The sequence below is a fragment of the Miniopterus natalensis genome, chromosome 4 (genome assembly GCF_054644295.1).
Source record: "Miniopterus natalensis isolate mMinNat1 chromosome 4, mMinNat1.hap1, whole genome shotgun sequence".
In the NCBI taxonomy this organism is placed as follows: Eukaryota; Metazoa; Chordata; class Mammalia; order Chiroptera; family Miniopteridae; genus Miniopterus; species Miniopterus natalensis.
The window spans coordinates 3,668,683-3,693,031 of record NC_142084.1 but is presented as its reverse complement, the minus strand read 5'-3'; the positions used below and the strand labels follow the sequence as shown (position 1 = coordinate 3,693,031).

Sequence of the window (24,349 nt, the reverse complement as noted above, 5' to 3'; positions counted from 1 at the left end):
TTGCACCAGAGATGGACCCTGCAGTGCTTTAGGCGGAGTGCAGTGAGGTGTCATTCGACCACATCCACTCAGCTCAGAATCTGACCTTTAGTTGCCTTTCACTACCTGACCCACATGACAGCAGGATTAACTTTTTATATCCACCCAATTTTTGTACATATCACTTTATATTAAAATAAGGAGCAGGCAGGTGTGCGTTTGGATGGTTATTTTGCATGTAATTCCATAAAATGTTCTTCAAATACAGGAAAGTAAAATAAACTCCATCAAGCCTGACAATTTCCCTTTAGTCGCAGCAGGTAGGACTTCTGGAGACACAAATCCAGATGTATTCCAGTCAAAAGAGAACAAACCAAAAGCCTTATCAGACGGACTCAGGACATAAGCCAGCTTTCCCCTTTCCTGGCACCAGCTAAGCCTTTTGCAGAGAGAGGTGTCTGACATTCACAGATGGTTCTTCCGGTAACTGAGTCAGTATAAGCTATTACTGCAAAGACTGCCATTGATTTGGTTGCACTTGGTTCCCCTGTGTCAGCTGACTGAAATACAATGTGAGCCACATAAAATAACTTTCTAGGAGCCACACCAACTAAAAAGAAAAAAGTGAAATTAACTTTTATAATATATTTTATATAACCCAAATAAATATTTTCAATGTGTATTCAATATGAAAGTTTAATGACATCTTACAAGTTTTATACCAAGTCTTCAAAAAATTGCATATACACACACATATATATTATATACACCATCTTACTCAATTCAGACTAGCCACATTTCAAGTATTTAACAGCAACATATGTATTGAACCATGCAGCTCCAAGTAATTATAAATTAATTACATTGCTAAAGAAAAAATTTACATAAGTTTTGGGACTTCATCATTCTAAAGAGATATGCATATTTGCTTCTACATTAACCCTATAAATAATTTCAAGAATGAAATTTATACAAAACCCTGAATATTGGTTTTTTTTTTAAACTTGTGTTACATTGTCTTTTTTAATTAATTTAACTAATTTATTTTAAATATATCTTTATTGATTTCAGAGAGAGGAAAGGAGAGGGAAAGAGAGAGGAACATCAATAATCAGAGTCATTGATGAGCTGCCTCCTGCACGCCCCTGACTGAGGATCGAGCCCACAACCCAGGCATGTGCCCTGACCAGGAATCAAACCCTGATCGCCTGGATCCTAGGTCGACGCTCAATCACTGAGCCACGCCTGGCCAGGCCTGAATATTGTTTTATAAATTTACATACTATTACATGCTTGGCCTACCCCTATGGACATGAAAGGAACTGGCTTTCTCTAGCTCTCTTTTATTTTTATTCTCTTTAATGTTTTGTTAATTTTTTTTTATTTTAGAGAAAGAAGGGAAAGGGAGAAACACCGATTTATTAATAGCCTCCCGATGGCCCTGACAGGGGATCGAACCTGCAACCTGGGTATGTGAGCCCTAACTGGGAATTGAACCAGCAACCTTTTGGTCCATGGGACAGTGCTCAACCAACTGAGCCACTCTGGCCGGGCCTGGCTTTGTTTCTTTATACACATCAATTTCTTTCTTAATATAAAAAATGTGCTGAAATCATACTTCCAGATTCCATGATTTATTCATTTTGAAATGGCTACAATGTATTAAGAATTATGTTTTTAAACAGATTTTTATCAAGTAATAAGCATCCGCAAAAGAAAGAGCCTGCTTCCTGACACTCTCTCAATGACACTGTGCAGATGCTGTGACACTGAGACCTCTGCGACTTTCGTAAGTGAAAGATGGTGTTTTGGTGCAGTTCTGACTGTTGTTCCTGTTATGGGTGCAGAGTGAGAATATTTTTACGTCTCCATGATTTGTAGTTTGTTTTCTGTATCCTGTGTTTATAGTCTATATTCTTTTATTCTGATTTGTCAAATTTTCTTTGAACACAGTTGAACTGATTCACAAAGCAGTATATTATGTTACCCCTTTACCCTATGCTTGACATCAGATATCAAACTCCTCACTTTTCTTAAGACCAAGCCCTGTTAGTCAAGATAAAGCACATCAAAGGGCTTTCAGTAGGTACTTAGGGTGCAGTCATGGCTATAGCTCTAAGCATCGCTCGAAGTATTCATTACTCAGGAAAAGCTGTCACTGTCCCGTAAGAGGTGCAAAACCTCAGGCGGACAGACCCCATTTAGACTCCCGTTAATCCCTGCCCCTGAAGTCCCTGCTCAGCTGAGGATCTGGTCTATATGATGAATCGTGCTCAGGCTTGGACTACCCTTGCCCACGTATAAGAATGTCAGTGTCCTGTCCTACGCGCTTCAGCCTCCTGGGCCGAGCTGCCCGTAGTACACCGCCTGTCAGTACAGCAGCATCAGGAAGTCGACTGTGGGAAGTACAAGTGGCAGGGCCCACTTCCCAGGGACGCCTAACTCTCCATTCTCATTGCTCTTCTACATTATAAACTTCCCAAGACATTTAACAAACCAAATGTGAGATTTATTTTTTAAAGAAAGGTATTGCTTTAACTGAAGTTGTACTTAGCTGCAAAGAACAAGCTCACTCATGCTAACCCAAGAAAGAGCCCTGCTCGCACCATGAACTCTGGACCTGAGAGTGAGAAATGAGGGACAGACACAACGGATGCAGACACCCAGCCTGGGAAATAGGTTTCTGTTAAAAGCTGATTAAGACATATGCTCTGTAAAAATATTAAATATCTATTCAGTAATAACTATACTATAAAAACCAAGTTGAAAGGCAAGTGGTTGAGTGGTAGAAAATATTTATAGAGATGGTAATAATTGTATCAAGTTCTCCTGCATGTCAGGCATTAAAAAAATCCACCCTATAAAACACACAGGAGAATAATAATAATTTATGAGGACAACAGTTAGTGAGCATGTTGTGGAAAGTCTCAAGAATGATCAGGGAGACCACATGAAGGTGAGGACACGCACTTTCGCCTCTTAGAACAGCAAAAATGCAAGACTGACCAGACATGGAACTAATGAGTTTAGCACACAAAAAGCCAGAATGGACCCGGAAACACTGCTGCTGATGGTGAAGAGCACACAGCCCTCCTGCACTCTCAGACACACTGAACACGCACCTCTGCTCCACAGCTCCTCCTCCAGGACTGCACTGGGACAGCCAGCAGCCAGGAGAGGCAGGCTGGGTGGCCCAGGTGGCAGAAGGAAATGAGGGAAGAGAGGAATGGGAGAAGGAGGGACAGAGGGAGGTGTCCAGAGCAGGAAAAAGGGGTGAGGCCCACACTTGTGCTGTTCTGACCTTTGGCAAGTGCCGCTTCCTCACTGGCGCAGTGACCACCACGACACCCACTCCGATGAAGACACAGGGACAGCAATGGCCAATAAGGTTTTCTTTTGTGAATGATACTAAGCCACGGCAAGGTGCTTAAATAAAACTAGTTTGCAGTTAAGGAAGCAAATCCCCCTGAGATGCACAAAGACAGGACCTGGTAAGCACTTTAAAAAAGGGATGTGAATGAGGTTCCACACCTGAACAAGCAGCCACCCTCGGTGCGGCTGAGGCGCCACATGTGCCGTGACGCTTTGAAGCACACATTCTACTTAACTCAAGTAAAAAAAAACAATTTCTGCGTAAATGCTGGACAGAGAAGGTGCACACTTGCCCACAGGTCACGGGGAAAAGAGCAGAGGGGTGGCTGCTTTCCCCCACAGACTTGCCGCCTCACCTCCTACTCGCCGACTCTGTCTTCCCCGGGACTGTGAATCCCTAATGTCTACCGTCTACCGTGTCAGTGTCTGATGGTAGCAGGGGCGGAATAAACACTCCACTGATGAAATGAATTAGAGAATAAAGGAAAGCGTAAGTGAATGGGGTTTCTCACCCTCCACCTGCTTTGTGTGTCCCTAGAAGAGGACTTACCTAACAGTAATTTTCACTTATTTCTGTTTCCCGTCTCTCTGCCCCTGGGACGTAAGCTCCAGGAGAGAGGGAACTGAGTCTTTCTGCTTCACTATCATCTCCCGTGTCCAAACATAGAGATTTGTCCAAGGAGTGCTTATCTCGTCTTAAAAACTGCCAGGGGTAGAAGTTCTGAAATGTTACTTGATAACCTCTCCAAAGTCACCTTTAGACTGTCCTCACCGAGATCAACGCGATTCTTGAAACATACATTTCCGTTGGATTATTCCAGGCCAAGTGGAGCACACTCAGTCATAATCCTCATGCTGCGTTTAGTTACTATTTATAAGTCTTTCTTCTCCCCCATCAGAGTGTGTCTGCTAGCTTTCCTTCATGGAGAGACAAGAGTGAGTGAGTTGCCAGGATACCTATTTTTGGTAGTAAAGCTAATGTCACCCCCAACAAAAGAGGTAGTCCATCTCCTCAGAGCTCTGACTTTAGGCTCCCTTGATGAATGCGCAGAAGGGGTAGCCAGAGGAGGGCCCATTTCTGGGAGGAGCTGAAGGAACCCAGTTAGTGGCCTGAGGAGTGAGCCCCCAGGCTGCCCAGGGGACTTCCCTAACATTCTGGTGGGAGGGAGATGCAGTCTGCACAGGCCCCGGAGGGGCAGGTCTGGGAAGGCACCACGTGCTCCAGCCTGGGGTTCCCTGAATAAAGTGAGAGGCCTCAGTTATGCCTAATGCTGACTCCTAGATTTCCCCCCATGTGTTCATAGCATTTGGTATAGTTTATTTTTGTCTTCATTTATGGAATACAAACTCAAAACTTTCAAAACTTAACATTTTAATTGGAAACAGTTCATGTGGTCTCTTCCATGGAAACTGAAACAGGCAGAGGACAACACACAGAACAAAAGACCACATCGACCGGACATCCACCTAGAAGGACACTCGGGGAATCTGAAATGGAAAACCAGCTACAAAATTGTAGGCGAGGGTCTACACACTTTTCTGAACTATATACTCACGTAGCACTGATTTTTCTGCACATGTTGTTTTAGCATTAAAAGAACAAAATTAACGATAATGCTCAAAACACTGAATCACTTTGAGGTTGATCTAAGATAATTTCAACAAATAAAATGTTTAATGGAAAATTGTGGTTACAATGTACTTGTCTTTAGGAAAAAAATCTTATTTACAAGTTCTTTCAAGTAGATGTAGGTTTTAAAAACGTTCTTTATGCATCACTAGCACAATACAAAGGGATTCCTCAGAAACAACTCAAGCATCCAGTGAAATCTTAAGAGGTGAACCAAAATTTTTTTCAATTTTCTTGATATTCGGAAAATCTAATATGCTTACTTGCTTGTTGAGTCTTTTCGAGTCTAATCTTTTCTGCTTTGGTGATTAACTACAAAGAAATAAATGAGAAATTAGAATGTATTGGATACTTAAAAACAGAAAGGTAATTATGACTAGAAAAATTTTACAACTACCAGCTTGAATAAAAGTTTTTCAAAAGGGGGAGAGGAAGACAAATGAGATAATTAGGCTTAGGCCAAATCAAATACAGAAAGAACTGTCTAGGTTACAGTTTACTAAGTGTAAAAGGCATTAAATCTTTAAGTTATCTAAAACCCTCCTACTCTAGTTCCAGATTATTAAAAAATTTTCAATTAAAAACAGCCACACTCCATGCAGGCAATTTCTGTTACCTGTCTGGAGGGTTTGGGACCCTGGCCTGTTAGTTGCTTCCTACCCCTGGGACTGAGTGTTGGTCACTAAGACACTTCTTACAGGCCGTGTGGTTTAGTGATTACACTGTGCTTGAGAACTCATGTGTTACTGGAATGAGACAGCATATTTTGGGTTGAGTGCTACAGGTTTGCTTACAAATTTGAAAATTAAAATATCTCAAATACAGCCCAGGCCGGGCAGCTCAGCTGGTTGGAGCAACGTCCCACACACCAAAGGGCTGCGGCCTCAATTCCCAGTCAGGGCACATACTAAGGCTGCTGGTTGGATCGCAGGTTGGGGTGCGTGCAAGAGGCAACAGATCGATGCTCTCTCACATCGATGTTTCTCTCCTGCTCACTCTCTCCATCTATCTCTTTAAAAAAAAATCAATAAAAACATATCCTCGGGTGAGGATTGAAATAAATATCTTGAATATGACCTGCTACTGAGAGTATTTAGTATTACACCAGAACACAAACACTTCAGTGCCTTCAAAGAAGGCATGAAATTACGTGGAGTGAAGACAACCATTTAAAATGTCTGAATACTCCAAAAGCTTCTTGATAAAAACATTTTAAATATTTTATTTAGCCTTGGAGGTAAAAATCTTATTCTCATAAAAATACTGATTCTAATGAGTAACCAATCACTAACGTAACTTGTTTAAAGTTTCTAATGATACCTGCCACTGGCAGGAAGGCACTTTCTGGTTAAACTAAAAACCTCGGCCGAGGCGAGGCGAGGCAAGAGGAAAGGCTGCCACACCCATGCCCCGTGCGCTTCACAAGTTTTGTGAATTATGCCTTCATCTGCTGAATGTCTGACATATTGGTAACTGTAGGAAAAAACATTTTGATAAAAAACAACAAGACATTCAAATATGCTTCAAAAGCTAAAGAAAAAGGAGAGAAGCCTCATTTGCTCGGAGCAGCTGTTGTCTAATTTCAGTCAGCGCTCAGAGCGAGGGGCACACCACATGAACCTGGTCTCGCAGAGACAAGCTAGGCCGTGGGCAGACCCTTCCAGCATCTTGCAGATATTTTCTGAGGTCTTAATTTATTTTACCCACACTTGATTTTTATATGTAAGAATACATATGCAGGAAGTAAAATTTTTCTTTACCTAGTCCTTTTTTGTTTTTAATTTTGTATATGCCGACAGGGACTTAGGAAATTGTCCCAAACACCTTTCTACTCCATAATGTGAAAATTAAGACCCAGGATTTTTTACTAGTGTTTTTCTTTCACTCAATTATGGACCACACTGGACTGTCATGTCAGTGAGGTATCTATGTCTCACTCCTGGCTGCTAACCTTCTCTGAATACTTAGCTCCCATTCCTGAGAGGCTTGCTCCCAGCTCTCCAGCTACACCATCTCTGGTCCCCCTCCCCTCACAGCCTGTGCACTTCCCCTGGCTGCTGGCTCCCTTTGCTGATGTTGCGGAGATAACTTCCCAGACAAGTCCGGCTGAAGGAAAGCTGTCCCACGGTGCCGTTCGTTTATTTTCTGCACTGCACTGTCAACACTGATTATGCTGTCACTTGTGGTTGTTTCCTCAGTTAGTGGCTAACCCCAACGGACACCCAAAAACATTAACTAAATGAACTAACAAAAAAGTCGATTGACAAACTAATCATGATCTACCCGTCTCCCTAAAAAGCTTGGACAGTAGCTACTTTGTGTGGCTTCTTTTTTTCATTTCACAACAGGAGCCAACTACTTCCCTAACTTGAACTGAGATGCTCTAGGAGAAGCCTAAAGGTACAACAGGTGAGTGAGGTCTCAGAACTCTGCAACTCAATGACAGAGCCACTGGCTGGGCTCCAAGCCAATGCATAAAACTCCCTCTCAATATTTATTTCCTTGCCTCAAATTTATGAAAATGGGATCTTTCAGAAAAACAAAATTACTAATTCCTAGTTCTACAAATATAAGATTTAAATAAAATCACACACCAATTAAAAGATAAGCATTATTTAACAAAGTGATTTCATTTCAGTGCTGAGTTCTGGATTAATGATTTTACCATTTAAATAATCTCAAGCAGGCTTTCAAATTAACACCTCACAGAGCTGAAAGAGTCCCTTAGGAAGGAAGGAGGCCCCCCTCTGAGCAAAAGTCTGCATTCCGGGAAACAGAACTAACAAAGACCAGTAGGAAACCTCCCCCCAAATCATCTAAATTCCAATGAACACAGGTGATACGCTAGGCTGATGAAAAACACTTGATTTTTAAGCTTAAGAAAAAAATAATTTTATAAATACGGATCCAAACCATCAAATACAGGAAGTACGGCTTTTTAAGTGCTAACCAATGATAAAAGAATATACATCTTTATAAGTTTTTCTGACTTTTGCAATATACATTTTAAAATTCTGAGAATAGTAATTTAGTTATAATGTGCCCTATTTTGTTCGAAGTACTTCAAGATGCACTAACCTTTACATACATAGTAATTTGTTTTAAAATAACAAGCTTGACAGCTCTCTAGAAACAATAATGGTTTAATAAATTAGTCATTTAAAAAAATTATTAATAAAGAGAAGCTTGCTTTAAATTACTTAATGTATTTAAACTTGTTTATATCGCTTCCTGACTATCCTAGGGAAGAATTAATAAAGCTTATCCTGTTCAGGGAACATCTAATCTCTGGAGGCTCATGTACTTGAAAACCACACTCTAAATGCATTGTGTTTTTACCCTTAAGACAATGTTTAAATAATCACTTCCCACCTTTTGAAAACAAAGCAGCCAGAAATCAAGACTGCTATAAGTTACACAAGTTAAAAAAATGAGAAAAGAGAAACCCTAAATTAAAACCATGCACCCTTGTGGGGAAAATAATTCTAATTTCTTGTATTTCAAAACATAAGTGATTAAGCATTCCCTCTCAATTAAAGGACAGTGCACACCAGGTAAACCTGTTATGTATGGCAAAGCCAAGGCTGCTTTAGGATTACAAATTACTTACAGAAGTCAGTCAGCCTCCGAAAAAAACTTTAGGCTACCAAAAACACCCCCACAAAAAATGAAGACTATCAAAACAAAACAAAACAAAACAAAATTGGTTACCTTCTCGGTGCCTCTCTTCTTCTCACGAGGCTGGTTCAGTTTGGCCTGTCTGTCTACCAGAATCTTCTGCCAGTACCTCTGTTCGTGGTCACCTGAAAAAGACAGAACCCTGAGCACTGTCACAAGGGCACACAGAAGGAGCACATTCAATAGCTGTCAGATTATATTTATTGCTATGTGCATGTTAAGAGTACATAAAAACACTAGTTTCATTAGCCAAACTCAGAAAACATAATACAATCACCCACAATACGATGTTGAAAGGAAGCTTCCATGAAGTTTTACCAGCGAGAATCTCAAGTGTCCAGCAGTGTTTCTTTTTAATTTCTGCATATGCATTCATTGCTGCTTGAGCATCCTCAGGAGACTTAAACCGCGCATGGCATTCTGTATCTCCTTCCAACAAATCAACATAAACAACTTCTGAGACGGCTGCCAAAGTGTCCTACAGCAGAGTTTAGAAAGACATCATATGTATAAAAATGTTTCATAACAATGCTAAAATTTTTCCAGTAGTTATGTCAGAATGTTATGTCATGTGACACTTAAAATGAGAACTATCATACATAAAGTATTTCTTCTAAAATATATACAAATGCCCTTAAAAAATGGACACGGACACATCCGAGAACCCATTGAACACCAACCCTGATCATAACTTTCTCTTACTCAACCACATCCTTAAAGTGTCCCTGGAAGGGAAGCACCGCGGAAGGACACCAGACTTGTACAGCAGAGTGCACAGACCTGCCTCCCACCCGCACCAGCAAGAGGGGTACCACGTCTGGGAGCAGTTAGAATCAGGAACGAAATTAAAAGCAAAATAAAACACCCACAATGGATTGGGGAAGGCGTTTCCCTCACCTGTACACTTATGACTTAAAATGTATGTGAAAAACATTCAACTTTTTATAACAACTCATGCAAAAAAAAAAAGTTTCAGTGAACCTACAAAACTTCTAAGTTCCTGAGTGGATCTTTGAAAAGATAGCTCAAAACCTCTTAGTTTTTGATAAAATACCTAAGCAACTTTTCCTAAACAAGTCGTGGTCACCCAAATCAAGCAAAAGCTTTCCCTAGCAAGACTGCTGTGAGGGCAAATTAACAAGATTCCGGCATTCACAGCAGGTTCTACAGTAAGTACAATGCAATTATGCAGGAATGTCACACTAGTCTTAATTTATCAACCTCAATTCATACAGCTAAAGAAGTTACTTTTAGGGGTTGGATTTTTAAAATCTGTATTACAGAACTGAGGAACACCTGGAAATATTACTTCATCACAGAATGAAAAGTTACTAGTTAATAATGAAGCTTAACTATGTAAAAACCGGGATACAGTCCAAGCCAGAGTTTCTGTAAGTCTTAACTCATCCCTACACTTAGCCACTCTGCCTATTACAAAGGAGGCACTTAATAAATGCTTGCTAATTCAACAGAAAAAAAAGAGAACAAACAGACTTGTCGATTCTTCCCTTTCCTTTATGTAAGTTAATGTATTCAATGTAGACACTATGCAAGAACAAATCAGTTTAAAGTGGAAAAAATTTGGTAGTTTAGCTACGTAACTGACTTATGTGACTGATTAGAAAACTACAGAGCAAAAGGTATTTACTAAATATCCATTATAACGTCAGGGCGATCTCGGGACGGCAAACCCTTCTTAGAATGACAATGAGCCTGGCAATCATTTTGGACAAGGCAGAACAGCAGTTGCCATCCTCACAGCTCAGTTTTGTTCCAACAAACAGTAAGTAAAGATGAACCTGATTAATAGTTCTTTTATGATTTTGATGATCATAAGTGAAGAATTTATAATTGATATAAATTTAGGTCAGTCATTCCAAACAACAAATTAGGAGTAATTTTTCTATTAAATCTTATGCAGTCCTCAATTTTATCGCTCGTGTGAAATTTTATTCTGCTACAAACTCTGCAAGCTGGGAACGTCAAGGTGAGACTGACCGAGCCCTCATCACTGTCAGGAGGAGAATCTAAACTTATGTGGCAGCTGCAGAATTTCAGGAGAGTGCTCACACGTGCTTAGTGAGCAACCTCAATGGTTATGCAAGTTTAAATGTGACTGGCATGAGGACACAAAACCAAAACGACATGCTGACCCTCAGCATAAAAAGTTTAAACACATTGGCTACATTATAGAATACTTTACACAGTTTAGGACGACAGTGTCTCGCCTAACTGGGTGACAGGCTAAGGGTAAAAATAAAATATGCCTCACAAAAGAGCCGATCAATAAGAAATCCTGCTGTACTGGAGCACAAAAGTCTGGTTAGAGAAAGTCTCTGACGTGGAAAAGGAGTTGTGCAGCAGCGTTAGAACGTTAGGACGTGGGCCAGGCAGGACGTGCGCACAAACTTCGCAGCTTTTCAAAACACTTTACACTTTTCTGCAATTGTTTCAAAATTTTAAAACAATCAGCATGAATTGAAAATACCAAAAATTAATTAATTAAAAAGAAAACCCCATAAAGTTAAAAAAGACTCTTTTCTGCAAAACACCCTGCATTTCTTTCAGGAAAAAAACGTAAATTCCCAAGGACTCATTAACAAACAAAAATAAACTAAGTCCATGCTAAGAAAAAAAATATACATATTACCTCTTTATTCCAAAACACTTAAGGTCAAAAAACTTTTAGGAGTCTATTGAAAGCTAAGAGCGCTAATGAAGACAAATCACAAATTATCTAGTTTGCTTCAAAACCTGACAACAGTAGGTGATTATGATTTTAAAATAATTTCTGACCAAGTCAAATGTTGAATGATTTTTCAAAAATTTTTGGCGCCATTTTTCTAAAGTGCATTTCTCTGGGGGGAAACAGTCCCCTGAAAAATGAATACTGGGAAAGCCCTCTGCTGATCCACTCCTTCAGCTAAGAATGACTAGCACAGTTTCCTCACTCGCGGCACAGCCTCCAGCCATCGGAGGCACCCATCAGAACACAAGGAAACTGCAGTCTTCCTCTGAAAGGGTGTTGAGTGCCACAGCAAGTGCGGCCATGAGAGAGTCTTTGGAGCCTGCTTCAGGTCAAATCCCAGTCCCCATGGAATCAGACCCGCCAGCGCCTTACACAGGGGAACAGGCTCTAATGCAGTCGGCTCTGTTTCCATATTCTAAACGTGTGCACAGGGGAGTCTTGAAGAGGAAAGAGGGACAAGTAACCTGGGGAACCTAAGGCCTTACCCTGACTAGTTTCCTGCCAGGTAGAGGCTCAGAGCTAACGATCTTCACAATCACGCCACTCACAAACTGCGGCCCAGCCGCCTGAACCTTCTCCTGGGGACGGCACTCCTCACTGTTTGCTGTTAATGGAGCAGAAAAAGATCAGAAGTAACTATAACATTTAATCATTTAACACTGAGGAGGCCTCTTTAGAATAACATCATCATTTCTTAGGCTGCTTTAAATAATTAATTTACTTCATTTAAAACTTAATTGTAACATAATTTATGTAATTAAGAAAGTTATTTTGTTGTAAATCACTGGGGCTCAGAATAGGCCTTCCAAACAAAGTCACCCTGCTTATTGCAGATAACCATGAAATAAAACACAAAAACTGGTATTGCTGTGAATGCATGCTGTTACTTTTAGAAGAGCACTTGTAAAATCTTCCCCCCAAAATGCCCATTTTCCCTGAACTAAATAACAAAAAAGTACCTAATAAAGTAGAGATATTAACAGGCATTGAATATAGACTAGTGTATAAAATAATTCAGATGTGAAAGTTTATTTTCATTATAAGAACTTAAAATATATCCAAATATTAAAGATTTCATAAGAATCTTGGTTAGTACTCTTTCTGGTTGTGGTTACTACTATGGAATGAAATTACAAGTGAGAAATTACAATCTTTGTTTATACAAACTTAATTCATAAACTAGGCAGTAATTACTAAATCAAACTAATAATGAGAACTAGAGAAAACTTAAATAACCGACTAGAAAACATACTGTTTAAATGAGTCCTTCAAATGTTCTTATATCAAGAGTAAGTCACACATCTGGACAACTCGCCAAATCATTAACTTTTATAATGACTACTGTATAATTGTTTCTAAAAATTATTCACCCTATAATAACTCAAATAGTATTTCAGTAGATAAATACAATATAATGTTACAAAAATATCATATTGTTGCTTACTTTTTTCATTTTTCATTCCAGACTTGTTAGTTACTCCATGGTCTATTTCCATTTCTGACTCCGATTTTAATTGGGATATTGTTTTTTTTAAAGAAGCCATACTGGCTTTTTGCAGCGCTAAATACTCTTTTTTCAAATCCATCCACTCGCTCCTGTAATAAAATATATATATACACACTTTAGAAATAGCAGATGATTAAGTCACTCACAGTGACTTAAACTCTCCAATTACTCAAGAGTCTAAAACATACAGCAACAGGCAAAGGGAAGCTGCCCCACCCCAGGATCCAGATGAAATGTTTTTAATTTGCAGATTCTTGAATATACTTCAATTATTTGAACTTTTGGAAATAAAAGTTTTGAATTAACTAACGGGTAACATTTACTAAAACAGTCACCTCTGGGGGGAAAAATGAGAGATTAAAATTTAAAGATTACTTGTTAAACTGCTTCCAATTTCAGAGATAACATTCCTTAGTATTTACTTGAATGAAAAGGAATTTCTAAGAGGAAAAAAAACACCCCCTGGAAGCAACTTATTTACATGCATTTAACATGTAGATACTTCTTCAAACAGCTTGAGCTCCTCCTGGGAGAAACACAATGGCCCTCCTGGCTCCTAGGAGTGCTCTTTGTTAACCCTAATCTAGGCCATCAAACGAGCAGATAGCAGAGTTTTTTAAAAGTAGATCTTCTGGTAATGGTTTTAGCTATTAACTTTGACATCTGTATACTTCAAAAAAAAAAAAAAAAAAAAAATCCAGACCCACCCAGGATCATACCTTCCCCTAGCTGAGACATTAGAATAACAAAAGGCTCTTAATGATTCTCTAAGATAAAAAGGCAAAAGGAATTCAGAGTTACAGATCCTATAAATATAGGAGCCCAGAGCCCCAGGCTTTCAACCTTCGAGAGGAAGATGGAACTTTTGGGGAACTAGGGTCCAGGAAGGTTAAGAAAAGCTCTTCTGAAAGGTATGCCATTTACTTTCTCCTACCTGCCTCCAGCCCTCGAGTCTGTGGACTCCCTTTCACTTTAACATGGAAATACTTTCTGTGACTAAGTAGTAAGTGCTTCCATGTTTTAGTAGAAGTGAGTCCTAATTATCCCCCCCCCCCCCGTGCCACACAGGACCCCCGTTTGTTTCCAGAGGCCACAGGGACCCCCTTTGCTTTAACATGGGGGTACCTGCTGTGTAAAACAGAAGTAAGTGCTTCCATGTTTTAGTGGAGGTGTCTCCAAACCCACACCTTTTTTGCGGGTGTGGGAGACTTGTTTTGTCAACTTTACAGGTTGCTAAAGCAATATCCAGACTACAAGATTTCCGGGACTGGGCTCCCCACCACTTAAACGTGGATGTACTTGCTTTGGAACTAAAAAAGTAAGTGCTTCCATGTTTTAGTGATGGTAAGTCTTCCTTTGCATTTTCACAAGTGCACAAGCCTGACCCATCATCTGTGGTGTATTTCAGCTGAACCTTTAAACCTGCTAAGAACACCCACTACTTTAACATGGAGGCATTTGCTTGACAGACAGAAATAAGTGCTTCCATGTTTTAGTGTGGTTGTTGCTTCCTAATCCTCCATGCTGTGTGCGCGCGGATCTGGGCTGCAGGCCATTACTGTTGCTAATATGCAACTCTGTTTCCACAAATTGGAATTGCACTTTAGCAATGGTGATGGACTCGGCTGACCCCCGCCCATGCACCCACTTACTTGGATAGAACTCGCAGTGGAATAACCTCTTCTCCCATTCTGTGCCTCTCCTTGTGTTTTTTCTTATGCTTCCTTTTTGCTTTTAACAGTGATCCATCTTTTATTATATCTCCTGTTTCCTTTTCCTCTTCAGTGGAGACTTCTAGATCTTTAAGAAAAAGAAACCAATGAATTTAAAAAGATAAATAAAAAAATAAAGGTTTATTTGTCGAGTCCTAACCTTAGTTACACAGTACCTTTGTTTTCTTTTGACACTTCTGAGGCTTTTTTCAGGTTGTCTTTCTGCGCCGTTTTCCTGACTTTGGTTCTGGGAGCCGGGCATCCCGTGTCCTCAGAGCTGCTTCGTTTTCTCTTTGCTCGCACCAAAGGTAAGCCAGTCACTTCAGCTCTAACCCGCTTTTTCTTCTTCTTTGAGGGTACCTTTTGGGGTTCAGCACCCTCCCCTTCGGAGCCCTCAGATGTGGCCCTGGGCCCCTTCGCCTCACAGGCGCTGCCCTCTGTGTCTGCGCCCACGGCTACACCTCCGGTCGGGGCGCGGTCTTCCCTCTTCACGCGGCCCTTCTTCTTCCGTTTCTTCTTCTTGTCCTCTGCAACGATCCCACTGTCAGTCTTCCCGGCACCGCAACTGCGTCCGCTTAAAACGTTTTCACTTACATGGCTCTTAAACTCACCAGCTACTCCAAGGGCGGGAATGGGCTTATTTTTCACTGTTTTAGGAAATATCCCAGGTTTCCTTGGTGCTTCTTCTGGTGGGTTGTTAAGAAACTGAAATGAAATCAGCAAAATTTTGCTTCCAATTAAACACTTGCTAATTTTCTTTGCTTTTCCCTTTTAGGTTCTGGACCTACCTCGATAGCTTTCGCTGCTTGTTCTTTTGTCTCAAACTCCACAAAGGCAAACCCCTTCGGGTCTCCTGTGGACTTGTAGTGTGGTATGCTTATGTAGACGACATTGCCGCATTTCCCAAACACTCTTTCAATCCAGCTGTGGTTGACATTCTTGGGAAGTAACTCCTACGATAAATCAGAAGCATTATTAATTATGTAAGTGTTCTTATTCAAGGTCAATAAATTTCCACCTGAGTATTCTTAAAATGTTTCCTTCCCTCTCTTGTCTGGTGGCTGGGCCTCCAAAACGGGTCCCCACTCGCCGCACACACGGCCCCCACTCACCACGTACACGGTCCGCTGGTCCTCATCCTTTGGTCTTTCACCCAGAGGCTTTTTTCTCCTGACCCTTGTGCCTTCTAAATCCAGCTTTAAACATGCACATAAGGTTAATAATAATCTAATAAGCGACGTAAGAAATTATGCAATATATGAAATAGTTCTTACCTCTACAACAGCTGAACTTTTCAGTGCTCTGGCTATTAACTTTTCATCAGTGGTCAATTTTTTCATTTTGTTAAAAGACACCAGAAGTGATATATCAACATCTAATAAAAATGTAAAAGTGAATATAAATAAAATTTCAAACTGCTCCTCTGGTGTAGTCATGGCTAAAAAAATCCCATCCCACTTTAATTCTTAAACACATTTCCCTTCTTTTAAAACTAAGGTTTCAGGGTTTGTATGATGTAAATGCATGCTTTGGACATGCCTCAATGCCTATCCATTCCCACCTCTGAAAAACACAACCTGGTGAGTCAATTTAGTAAAATTGGTCATTAGAATGATTAGATTCTAGAGTCCTATTAGGTCCTTAACCCTAGTAAGTAGATGCAGTGTCATGAACTTCATTTCTAAAAAACTGTATTGGGGTAACACTAGTACTGTGTGTTCACTACCCCAAGTTTAAGTTCCTGTGTCCATCACTATTTATACCACCTCCCCTTTGAAATCATTTGTCCTGGCAACGAGTTCTACAGGAGTATGTAATAAATACACTATACACACCAATTAATAGAATTACTAGTAAGTCAAAGGCAGCACACATAAAAAAGCTGGTTCCACCATATACGGAAGCAAACTTACATCCATCTCTAGATTTCTCTATCTGCTCTCGAAGAAATCTATCCTTGTGAAGATTTGCATCTCCAAACCAGAAGTCAACTTGCTTGGTGATGTCTGCAAGCACCTGTCTGACTCGAGACCGTTTCTTTTTCTCTACCTCTCTCTTGTTTTCAGTCCCTTCCTCTCCCACGGCCTTGTCCTGTCCTCTTTCCGTTTCCATCCCTGTGAATGAAAGGGGTAAATAGGCAAGTCTGGAAAAAGGAAAACTCAGATTAGTCTTCAGTTGTCTAAAGGCATAGTGGACTCAAATTTCGCTGCCAGGTGAACTTCAGAGGAGCACTTACCAAGCCTTTCAAAAAATCAGTTGAATCAACTTTCATGGGCTGGTGATTCGTTTTAAAAATTTTAGCTCTTTAGAATATTCTTTAGGCCTTTTAAACTGCAGGACCAGACTGTCCTAGTATATAAAATCTTTATTACTAAGCTATACTTTTAAGTCAAGTCAAAGTGTAAGATTAAGGAACTCGGACATTTAATGTCAACAGACCTCAAGTTATTTACATTTAAAAATACTACAACCTCCAATGAAATAATTTGATTTTTTTACTTTAAATTTTTAAAATTTTAATTTCTGCTCACTATTACCAGAATTTAACAAGTAAGCTGTAGAATCGGCCTTTTTCAGGGGGCCATCCCATCCCAGTATTTATTTCTTGGGCACCAATTCCCAACCCCCTCCTTTCAAGTTATTCTGAATGTCTCCTTTGCTCCCTGGGCTCCAGCCATGCTGATCCTCTGGCTGCTCCTAAGCTCTGAAACTATCCCTAGGTAACGGGCTTGCTCCCTCACTTGCTGAAGTCTTGTTCAAATGTCACTTCAGTGAGGTCTCCTTCCACAACTATATTTAAAACTGCAAATTTCTGGCCAGTTTCTGTCTCCTTGCTCTAACTCCCCATTGCACATATCACCTCCAGTATTATTATACAATTTATGTGTTTATTATTCTGTATACTCTTCCTAGAGTGCAGGATGGAAGAAACCAGTGGTTTTTGTACTCTTTACTTACTGAAGCATCCATCGCCAGTCCCTGGCACACAGGAGTCCCTCAAACATTTGTTGAATGAACCTGTCATCTTAATTAAATCACTAGAGGTACATACACAAAATGAGTACAGCAGCAAAAGCTTACACTGGGCCTGGGATGATGCAGGCCTGCCTGAGAACAAGCTCAGTCTCAGATGGTTTTCTTGGAAACAAGAGAGTTAACACATGGGAAGGGCTGTATCTGTCTCTTCAGGCCCTCTTAGCTAGCATGCAGGCCTTGGGCCTACAGGACCAGAACGACATAACAGATTAGAGGGCAAAGGCGGCTAAAGCCTTCCTGTACCTGGGTGGTCTTTACCTGTGGAAGCCACACCTATCTGTGGCAGGAAGGGGCAATGGGTGGGGGTGAAGGGCTTGATTTGGGAATTGCTGGGGCAGGCCTCCAGGAGACAGGAAAATGCTGTTCCTACTCTCTGCTGCTTTCTGTATCCTGTAAAGCTCAGTAAACACAGCACTAGATGAAAACCTGTTTGTGTCTCTGAGTCTCAGCAAAAACTTGTCACTGTAGCAGATGCTGCACAGAGAGAGGGCACAGAGCCCCTCCAAATCTCCAAAGTCAAAATGAGAATTTGGACATTTTTAGAACAGGCTTCAGGTGATCAGCTGAGTGCGAATTTTTAAAAGACATGTAAGGAAGTATTAATTTACATGATGCTAAAATCAGTTGTACTTAGTGTGGCAGCCACATCCCTCACCTGATACTCTCACCTGAGCCCATCCATTGGGCTTCCCTCCCACCATTCTGGTGAAACTAAAGATGAATCAGCTCTACCGTCTGAGGTGAGAGCTCCCTCCAGGACACTTTCTTCCTGCAGCTTCCAGGATGGTTCCCACCCCCACCCCCCACCCCTCGCTCCACCATGATGTGCTGCCTGGCACCCCCGTTCAGTCCTGGGCTCCCTTCGAACCCACATGCACCCTTTCAGAGGGGTCACCGACTTTAAGCTGCTTTGCTCTAAGCTGACACCTTAGCTCCCCATTCTAATGTTCACCTTTCTATGTGACATTTCTACTTGTTTATCTGAACTATATCTCCAGTTTAAAATGGGAAAAATTAAGCTATAAATTTTTATTGATTTCAGAGAGAGGAAGGGAGATAGAAACATCAATGATGCGAGAATAACTGATAGGCTGCCTCCTGCTCGCCCCCTACTGGGTATGGAGCTTGAAACCTGGGCATGTGCCCAGACCACCAGAACTGAACTGTAACCACCTGGTCCATGGGTCGATGCTCAATCACTGAGCCAGGTCAGCCAGGCTAAACTATCAAACTTTAACAAACTTATTTTTTGTCTGGTTTCCCACATCTCAGAAAACACCAATTACAGAACTGCAGAGAGGACAAAGGTCTTGAACTGTCCTCTCCTTTTCCTCACACCAGACAATTCATCAGCATCACAACCACCAGGTCCAAGCCAGCACTGTGCTTTGCCTGAACTACAGTGGGGCACCCTAACAAAGGCCTGCTTCTCCCTTCTTCCATTAGCATCAACTCACCAGGCAACAGTCAGAATGAGCATTTCAGTTCGTAAAGCACAGCATGCCAACCTCTTGTACACAATCCTCCAAGGATTCATCACAGTCAGAACAAAATTCAAAGTCCTTACAGTGGCCTACAGGGCCCTCTTCCATCTGGCCTGGGAATGTCTCGCTAACTTCATCCCTTACAAATGTTTCCAGCAGGCTCACTGCAACCAGGACATGCCGTCATTCTGTTCCTTAAGCCAAGACCATTCCCACCTCAAGGCCTTTACATCGATAGGGATTACCTCCTGGTTCATTCAGGTCCCTGCAAACATCACTTGCTTGGAGGCTTTCTCTTTGACCCAATCTAATATATTCTCTCCCTGCTAACCTTAACCCTACATACCCCCTCAGCCACTTTTGATCCTGTCTCCTCTTATCACCTCCTGGAACTTTATTTTTGTCTGTCTACACACAGAATGTAAACACTATCAGGGCTGGGATGGAGCTTGATTACAACCTATACATTTGTTGAATAATTAAATAATGTATTTTAAAGGATCTTACAAACTGTGAAGTGTTAAGCATTTCAAGTTCTTTTGTAAGGAAGTAGGATTATAAATAAAATTGAAATGTAGTTTATGGTTATCACTATAGCAGGATCACTGCTAACTCTCCTTTCTGAATAAACTAGAAATTACAAAGGGCAGACCACCAGCCTTCAATTCCTCTGCCTGGCAAAGGCACCGCCCGAGGAAGCAGCAACAGCTCTGCAAGCACCGAAAGTCACAATTCTCCCAGAAACCAGGCTCTTCCTGTCCTCCCCCTCTCTCCGCCCTGAGAATCTCCTTCATCCCTTCGCCTAAGAATTATTTGGGGGGCTTGGAGAATTAAGTCAGAAACTCTTGCCTGGGTGCACAATGCACGTCTGCAATTATGACTGAAAAGGTATACTCTGTAGGTAAACAAGTATACCTTTATTTTAGAGAAAGATATGGACTAAAAAGAAGCCAACAAGGCCTGGTACAACTTAGCTTCCCTACACAACGGCCAGGGAAGACCAGAGTTACACAGCCTCACCTCCTTGGTTATCAGTCTACTTTCTCATTACCCCCTGGTAACACGCAGGTGTCCTCACTTCATTAATTCCAAGTCACTGTCTTTCCTGCCAGCCTGTTCTTCTCACCGTCCTCCTCTTATCTAAGGACCCATGTTCCACTGAGTTAATCAGACAAGCCATTTACTAGCCATTTACTAGGATTCTGAGCAAGTTACCTCATCTCTCTATCGGCTATGTAAATAATGTGGATAAAAACCATACTGAATAGGGTTTTGTGATGATCAATCAAAATAATGTACACACAGCACTTCAAGCTGCTACAGAGCACACCCTCAATAGTACTTAACCATTATGTTATCATTTACCAGTCTGTCCCCAGGTCCTAGCAACCTGACCTCGGAACGGCTCTAACCTGCATCCAGTGTTCTCCACAACCGCTGTCACTATAATATGGGAACAGTTTATAAACTGTCCTACCAGGCCATCCATTCTTCACAGTAGCTGTGTAACTAAAACAAACATCTAATTTTGTGACTCTACCCTAATGTTAAAACTTTCATTAGAAATTTCTTAGCATCATCTTATCACAGAATATGTATGTTTCAAAAACTGTTAAATGAACCAGTGACCTCTATCTAACTGGCTTCTAAACAGGAGCTTTAAACAAGGAATAAAAGTTACTGTGTAACAAAGCCAATCAGTTTACACACATTGTTTTAAAGCCTCATAATTCCACTAGGTGGTTTCTTCCAACTTTTTACACAGGCTCAAAGGTTAAGTGATAGGACAAAGCTCAGTGAGCTGGGCAGCCGACCCCACACTGCCTCCTGTCCTCATGCATTCTTTCCAAGTTCTGGTAGAATTTGCGGTGGGTTTCAAGAATTCTTGTGAATTCCATCAATTGTTACGTAAGTGTAATGAAAAGGTAATCTCATTAGTCTTTTACAATTATAAAATGGACACGTGTCAAATATTTTTAAATTATTAATCAAGGAACTAGTTAAGTATTAAAATCAGTTCAAAGAAAAATTAAAAAACCAGACACACAAATACAAGGTGTCCCCCCAAATGTACACACACTTTAACAGCTGATAGCTCATTTTTGAAAATGAAATCATTTTAATAAACACTGTCTTTATAAGTATTCCAAGTGTGTGTACATGTTCGGGGACAAGCCGTGTGAGCAGCGAGGAAGGCGGAGGGAGCCTGCTAACGGGTGTGAGTGCAGCCGGGGGGCGTCCCGGCTGTCAGTCGGCGGGCGGCCGCCCCGCCAAAGCGGCCCCAGGACAGCGGCAGGCGCAGCACGGCCGCACCAGCGTCTCTTTCCTTGGCCATTTCAAAGGCTCACAACTTTTCCGGGAAAATTACATGCGCGATGTTCCGAGGCGCGCACTTCCCGGCGGGGAAGCTCGTCCGCGGCCTTGACGGTGTGTCCACGGGAAACGGTGCGCTCCGGGCCGAGCGCCGCGCCCTGCTCACGGCGACCGGCCTCCGCGCCTCCGCGGCCGGCGCCCAGGCCCGGAGCCGCCTCGTCCCGCAAGGCCGTGCGCGAGCGCCCTCCGCCCGCACGCAGCCCTCAGGGCCGCCAGGACCCAGGTCCTGGAGAAGACGGGACTCGGCCTGAAAACACGGCCCCGGGCCGCCAGCGCGCAAACCTGTGCCGTGGCGTGACGCCCCGCGCGCCGCCCGCCGCCCGCGCCGCGGGGCCCCGCACCCGCCTCCACCCCCGCGCGTGCGTGCTCGGTCTCCCAGGTGCCCCGCCCCCTCGAGCGGGCGGGACACCGCGGAGACGGAGGACCGGCGCACTGACCTCAGCCCGCCACAGCGGCCTCGCCAGACCCACTCCACCTCCTCCGCTCAGTTCCCAAAACACAGGCCAGAGACGGCGTCCGTGGGCCCCTTCGGTGTCCCGAGCGCTAGGGTCGCGGCCGCGCGCGTCACAGGACGAGCGACGGCGCTCCCCGGAAGCCTCCGGGAGACGCTGGGAGGCCGGCTCGGTCGCTCCGCCCCAGGCGTGCCGTCGGGGGCGGGGCGTGGGAGCGCGCGGCCAATGAGGAGCCTGGTCGGCGGGCCAAGGCGGTGGCTTGAGCGCCGCGTCGCCTCGGTGGCGGTCCCGGGGTAGTGACGTCATGGCCTTTGGCGGGAGAATCCGACTGGGGCTTGCGAACTGTTTGGGGAGCCCGAGCGGCTCCCGGCTGTCCGGGACTGAGGGCGTCGCAGCCGAGGCGGCGCCGCGGGCCTGGGGCCGGGGACGGCAGAGTCGGCCCCCGAGCGGACGCGAGGACGCCGAGCGCGGGCCGCGCGGGTCTGCGGCCCCGGAGGGTGAGGCCGGGGGCCGGGTCTCCACCGTCACCAGTCACGCAGGGGCCCGGCCACCCTCATCCGGCTTCTCCTTATTCGGATGTGGCTCCTTCACAGGCCTTTGGGTTCGTGGCTCCGAATTAAGTCGGAGCCATTTAGGGGTTCGGAAGGAAGCCCACGCGGCCGTGGTGCGGGAGCAGCGGCGCGGCCGGCGGGGCCGGCCTCCCTGGGCGCGAGCCGCGCGGCGTGCGGGGCGCGGGCGCTGGTCCCTCGCCCGTGGAGCGCTTGGCCCTTTAAGCGGCCGCGGCGGCGGGTGGACGCCGGAGTCCCCGACACGCGCGCGGGGGCCTCCGGGGAGGGCTCACTCAGCGCGGGAGTAAACCTCCCCCATGAAGTGCTAAGAAAGGGGTGTGACTCTCCTTTGAATGTAGAAATTAGGGCTCTTCTGAGTATTTAAAAATCCAGTCAGCCTTCTTTGAGGTTTAATCCTTGTAATCTGATTTGTCCTTTATGGCAGTTTGGACCGTTTCAATTTGTTTCAGGTTGTAAGTCCCACAAGTAATATCTCTAATGTAGGAAAATAACCTATCTTGCAAATCCTGACTGCCCTGTAAGTAACCCCGAGTCGGTGAATTCTGTTGCTGGTCTGTAGGATGCCATGGAAGTGCCCGCGGCGGGACTGCCAGGCTGCTCGTGGTGTGGTCAGCGCCGCCGGGGCGTCGGCCGTCCCGCCCCACGCGGGTTCTCCGCAGAGGCAGGAAGCGCTTGAGGCTGAGCGCCGAGTTTTGAGCGCTTAGTGTTAAATTCTGAATCGGCCTTTATTCACTCTATGATCTCAGGCAAATTGCCTACCTGTTATGTACCAGTTTCCTTTTTTGTAAAAGGAATATAAAAATAGCATCGACAGGGTAAGGTTGGGAGCGTTTAAAGCACTTGAACAGCGTCCAGCGTAGGATCGCGCCGGTGAGCGAGCTGCGGTTAGAGACGTGGGCGTCGGCCTCTGCCGCGCGGGGCGCCTGCGCCTGCGCCGGGCTCGGCCGCGCGGGGCGCCTGCGCCGGGGCTCTGCCGCGCCTGCGCCGGCTCGGCCCCGGCGGTCGGCTGGCTCCGGGGATGGCGGGAGCCCCTTCTCGCGGCCTCCGCGCCGTCTTGGCCTCGTTGGGCTCCAGCAGTTGCAGCGGGCTGGGGGCGTGTGGGCTGCGGGGAGGCTGTTTCTGAAAGGCAGTGGGCCGCCTCTGTCTGCTGTCCTGAGAACTGTTGTGGAGCGAGGGCCCGCGGAGTCGTCTCTGTAGAACCCGAGTCAGGCTGTCATCTTGGGAAATCCTGGCGTGGCCTCCTGCTGTCTTTAGAGAAAGTCCAGAGCGCTCGGCGTGACTTAGAAGGGCCTCTGAGTCCTGTTACTATTGCCCACTTTTTCAGTCTCGCTGCCGCTGTCTTACCCCGACTCCATCGTTGTGCTGCTTGGAGCCCCGGTGACACCTTGCTGGCCTCCGCAGGCCTTTGCGCACCCTGATTCCTATTTGGAAACACCTTCCCTGGCTAGTGGTTACTTCACCGACGTGCCCTTCGGAAGCCTTGTTCAGCGCCCTAGGCTGACTTGGGTGCGCCTTTGTCACATTTCATTGTAATTATTGTTCATCACTCTGCGATACTGAAAATTTCTTGAGGTTAGGAATGGTGTTTTGTTTTAGTCTGGCACATAGTAAGTGCTAAATAAATACATGTTTTTACATGTATAAATGAGAAATGGAATCCAGAATTTAAAAATCACAGCTTTATTGAACCCCTCTCAGGTCTTTTAGGGCCGGGTGCTCAAGCTCAAGCACGGATCACTATCGCCTGCAGGGCTTGTTAAAACACCGCAAGGCCCTGATTATTGACTTTCTGATTTAATAAGTCTGGG

General features: G+C 43.8%; 1 protein-coding gene across 4 annotated transcripts; it reads right to left on the bottom strand.

Annotated features, from left to right (window-relative positions):
• Nucleotides 1-661: 661 nt before the first annotated feature.
• LARP7 (La ribonucleoprotein 7, transcriptional regulator) lies at nt 662-22,113 on the bottom strand. 4 transcript variants are annotated; one of them, XM_087816207.1, is made up of 13 exons: nt 21,958-22,113; nt 16,541-16,741; nt 15,902-16,002; nt 15,740-15,823; nt 15,416-15,580; nt 15,239-15,332; nt 14,804-15,154; nt 14,568-14,715; nt 12,853-13,004; nt 11,894-12,012; nt 8,978-9,137; nt 8,693-8,784; nt 662-5,293 (listed from the first exon to the last, which is right to left on the bottom strand). In XM_087816207.1, exons 2-13 carry the CDS (start codon nt 16,737-16,739, stop codon nt 5,207-5,209), a joined length of 1,752 nt encoding a protein of 583 aa, XP_087672333.1. In that variant the 5' UTR covers nt 16,740-16,741; nt 21,958-22,113; the 3' UTR covers nt 662-5,206. The 4 variants fall into 4 exon arrangements, 3 of the variants coding, with proteins under 3 accessions (XP_087672333.1, XP_087672332.1, XP_087672334.1); XM_087816206.1 differs by lacking the exon at nt 21,958-22,113 and adding an exon at nt 21,516-21,595; XR_001602317.2 differs by lacking the exon at nt 21,958-22,113 and having other exon boundaries at nt 5,207-5,293; nt 8,937-9,137; nt 16,541-17,201.
• Nucleotides 22,114-24,349: the final 2,236 nt, after the last annotated feature.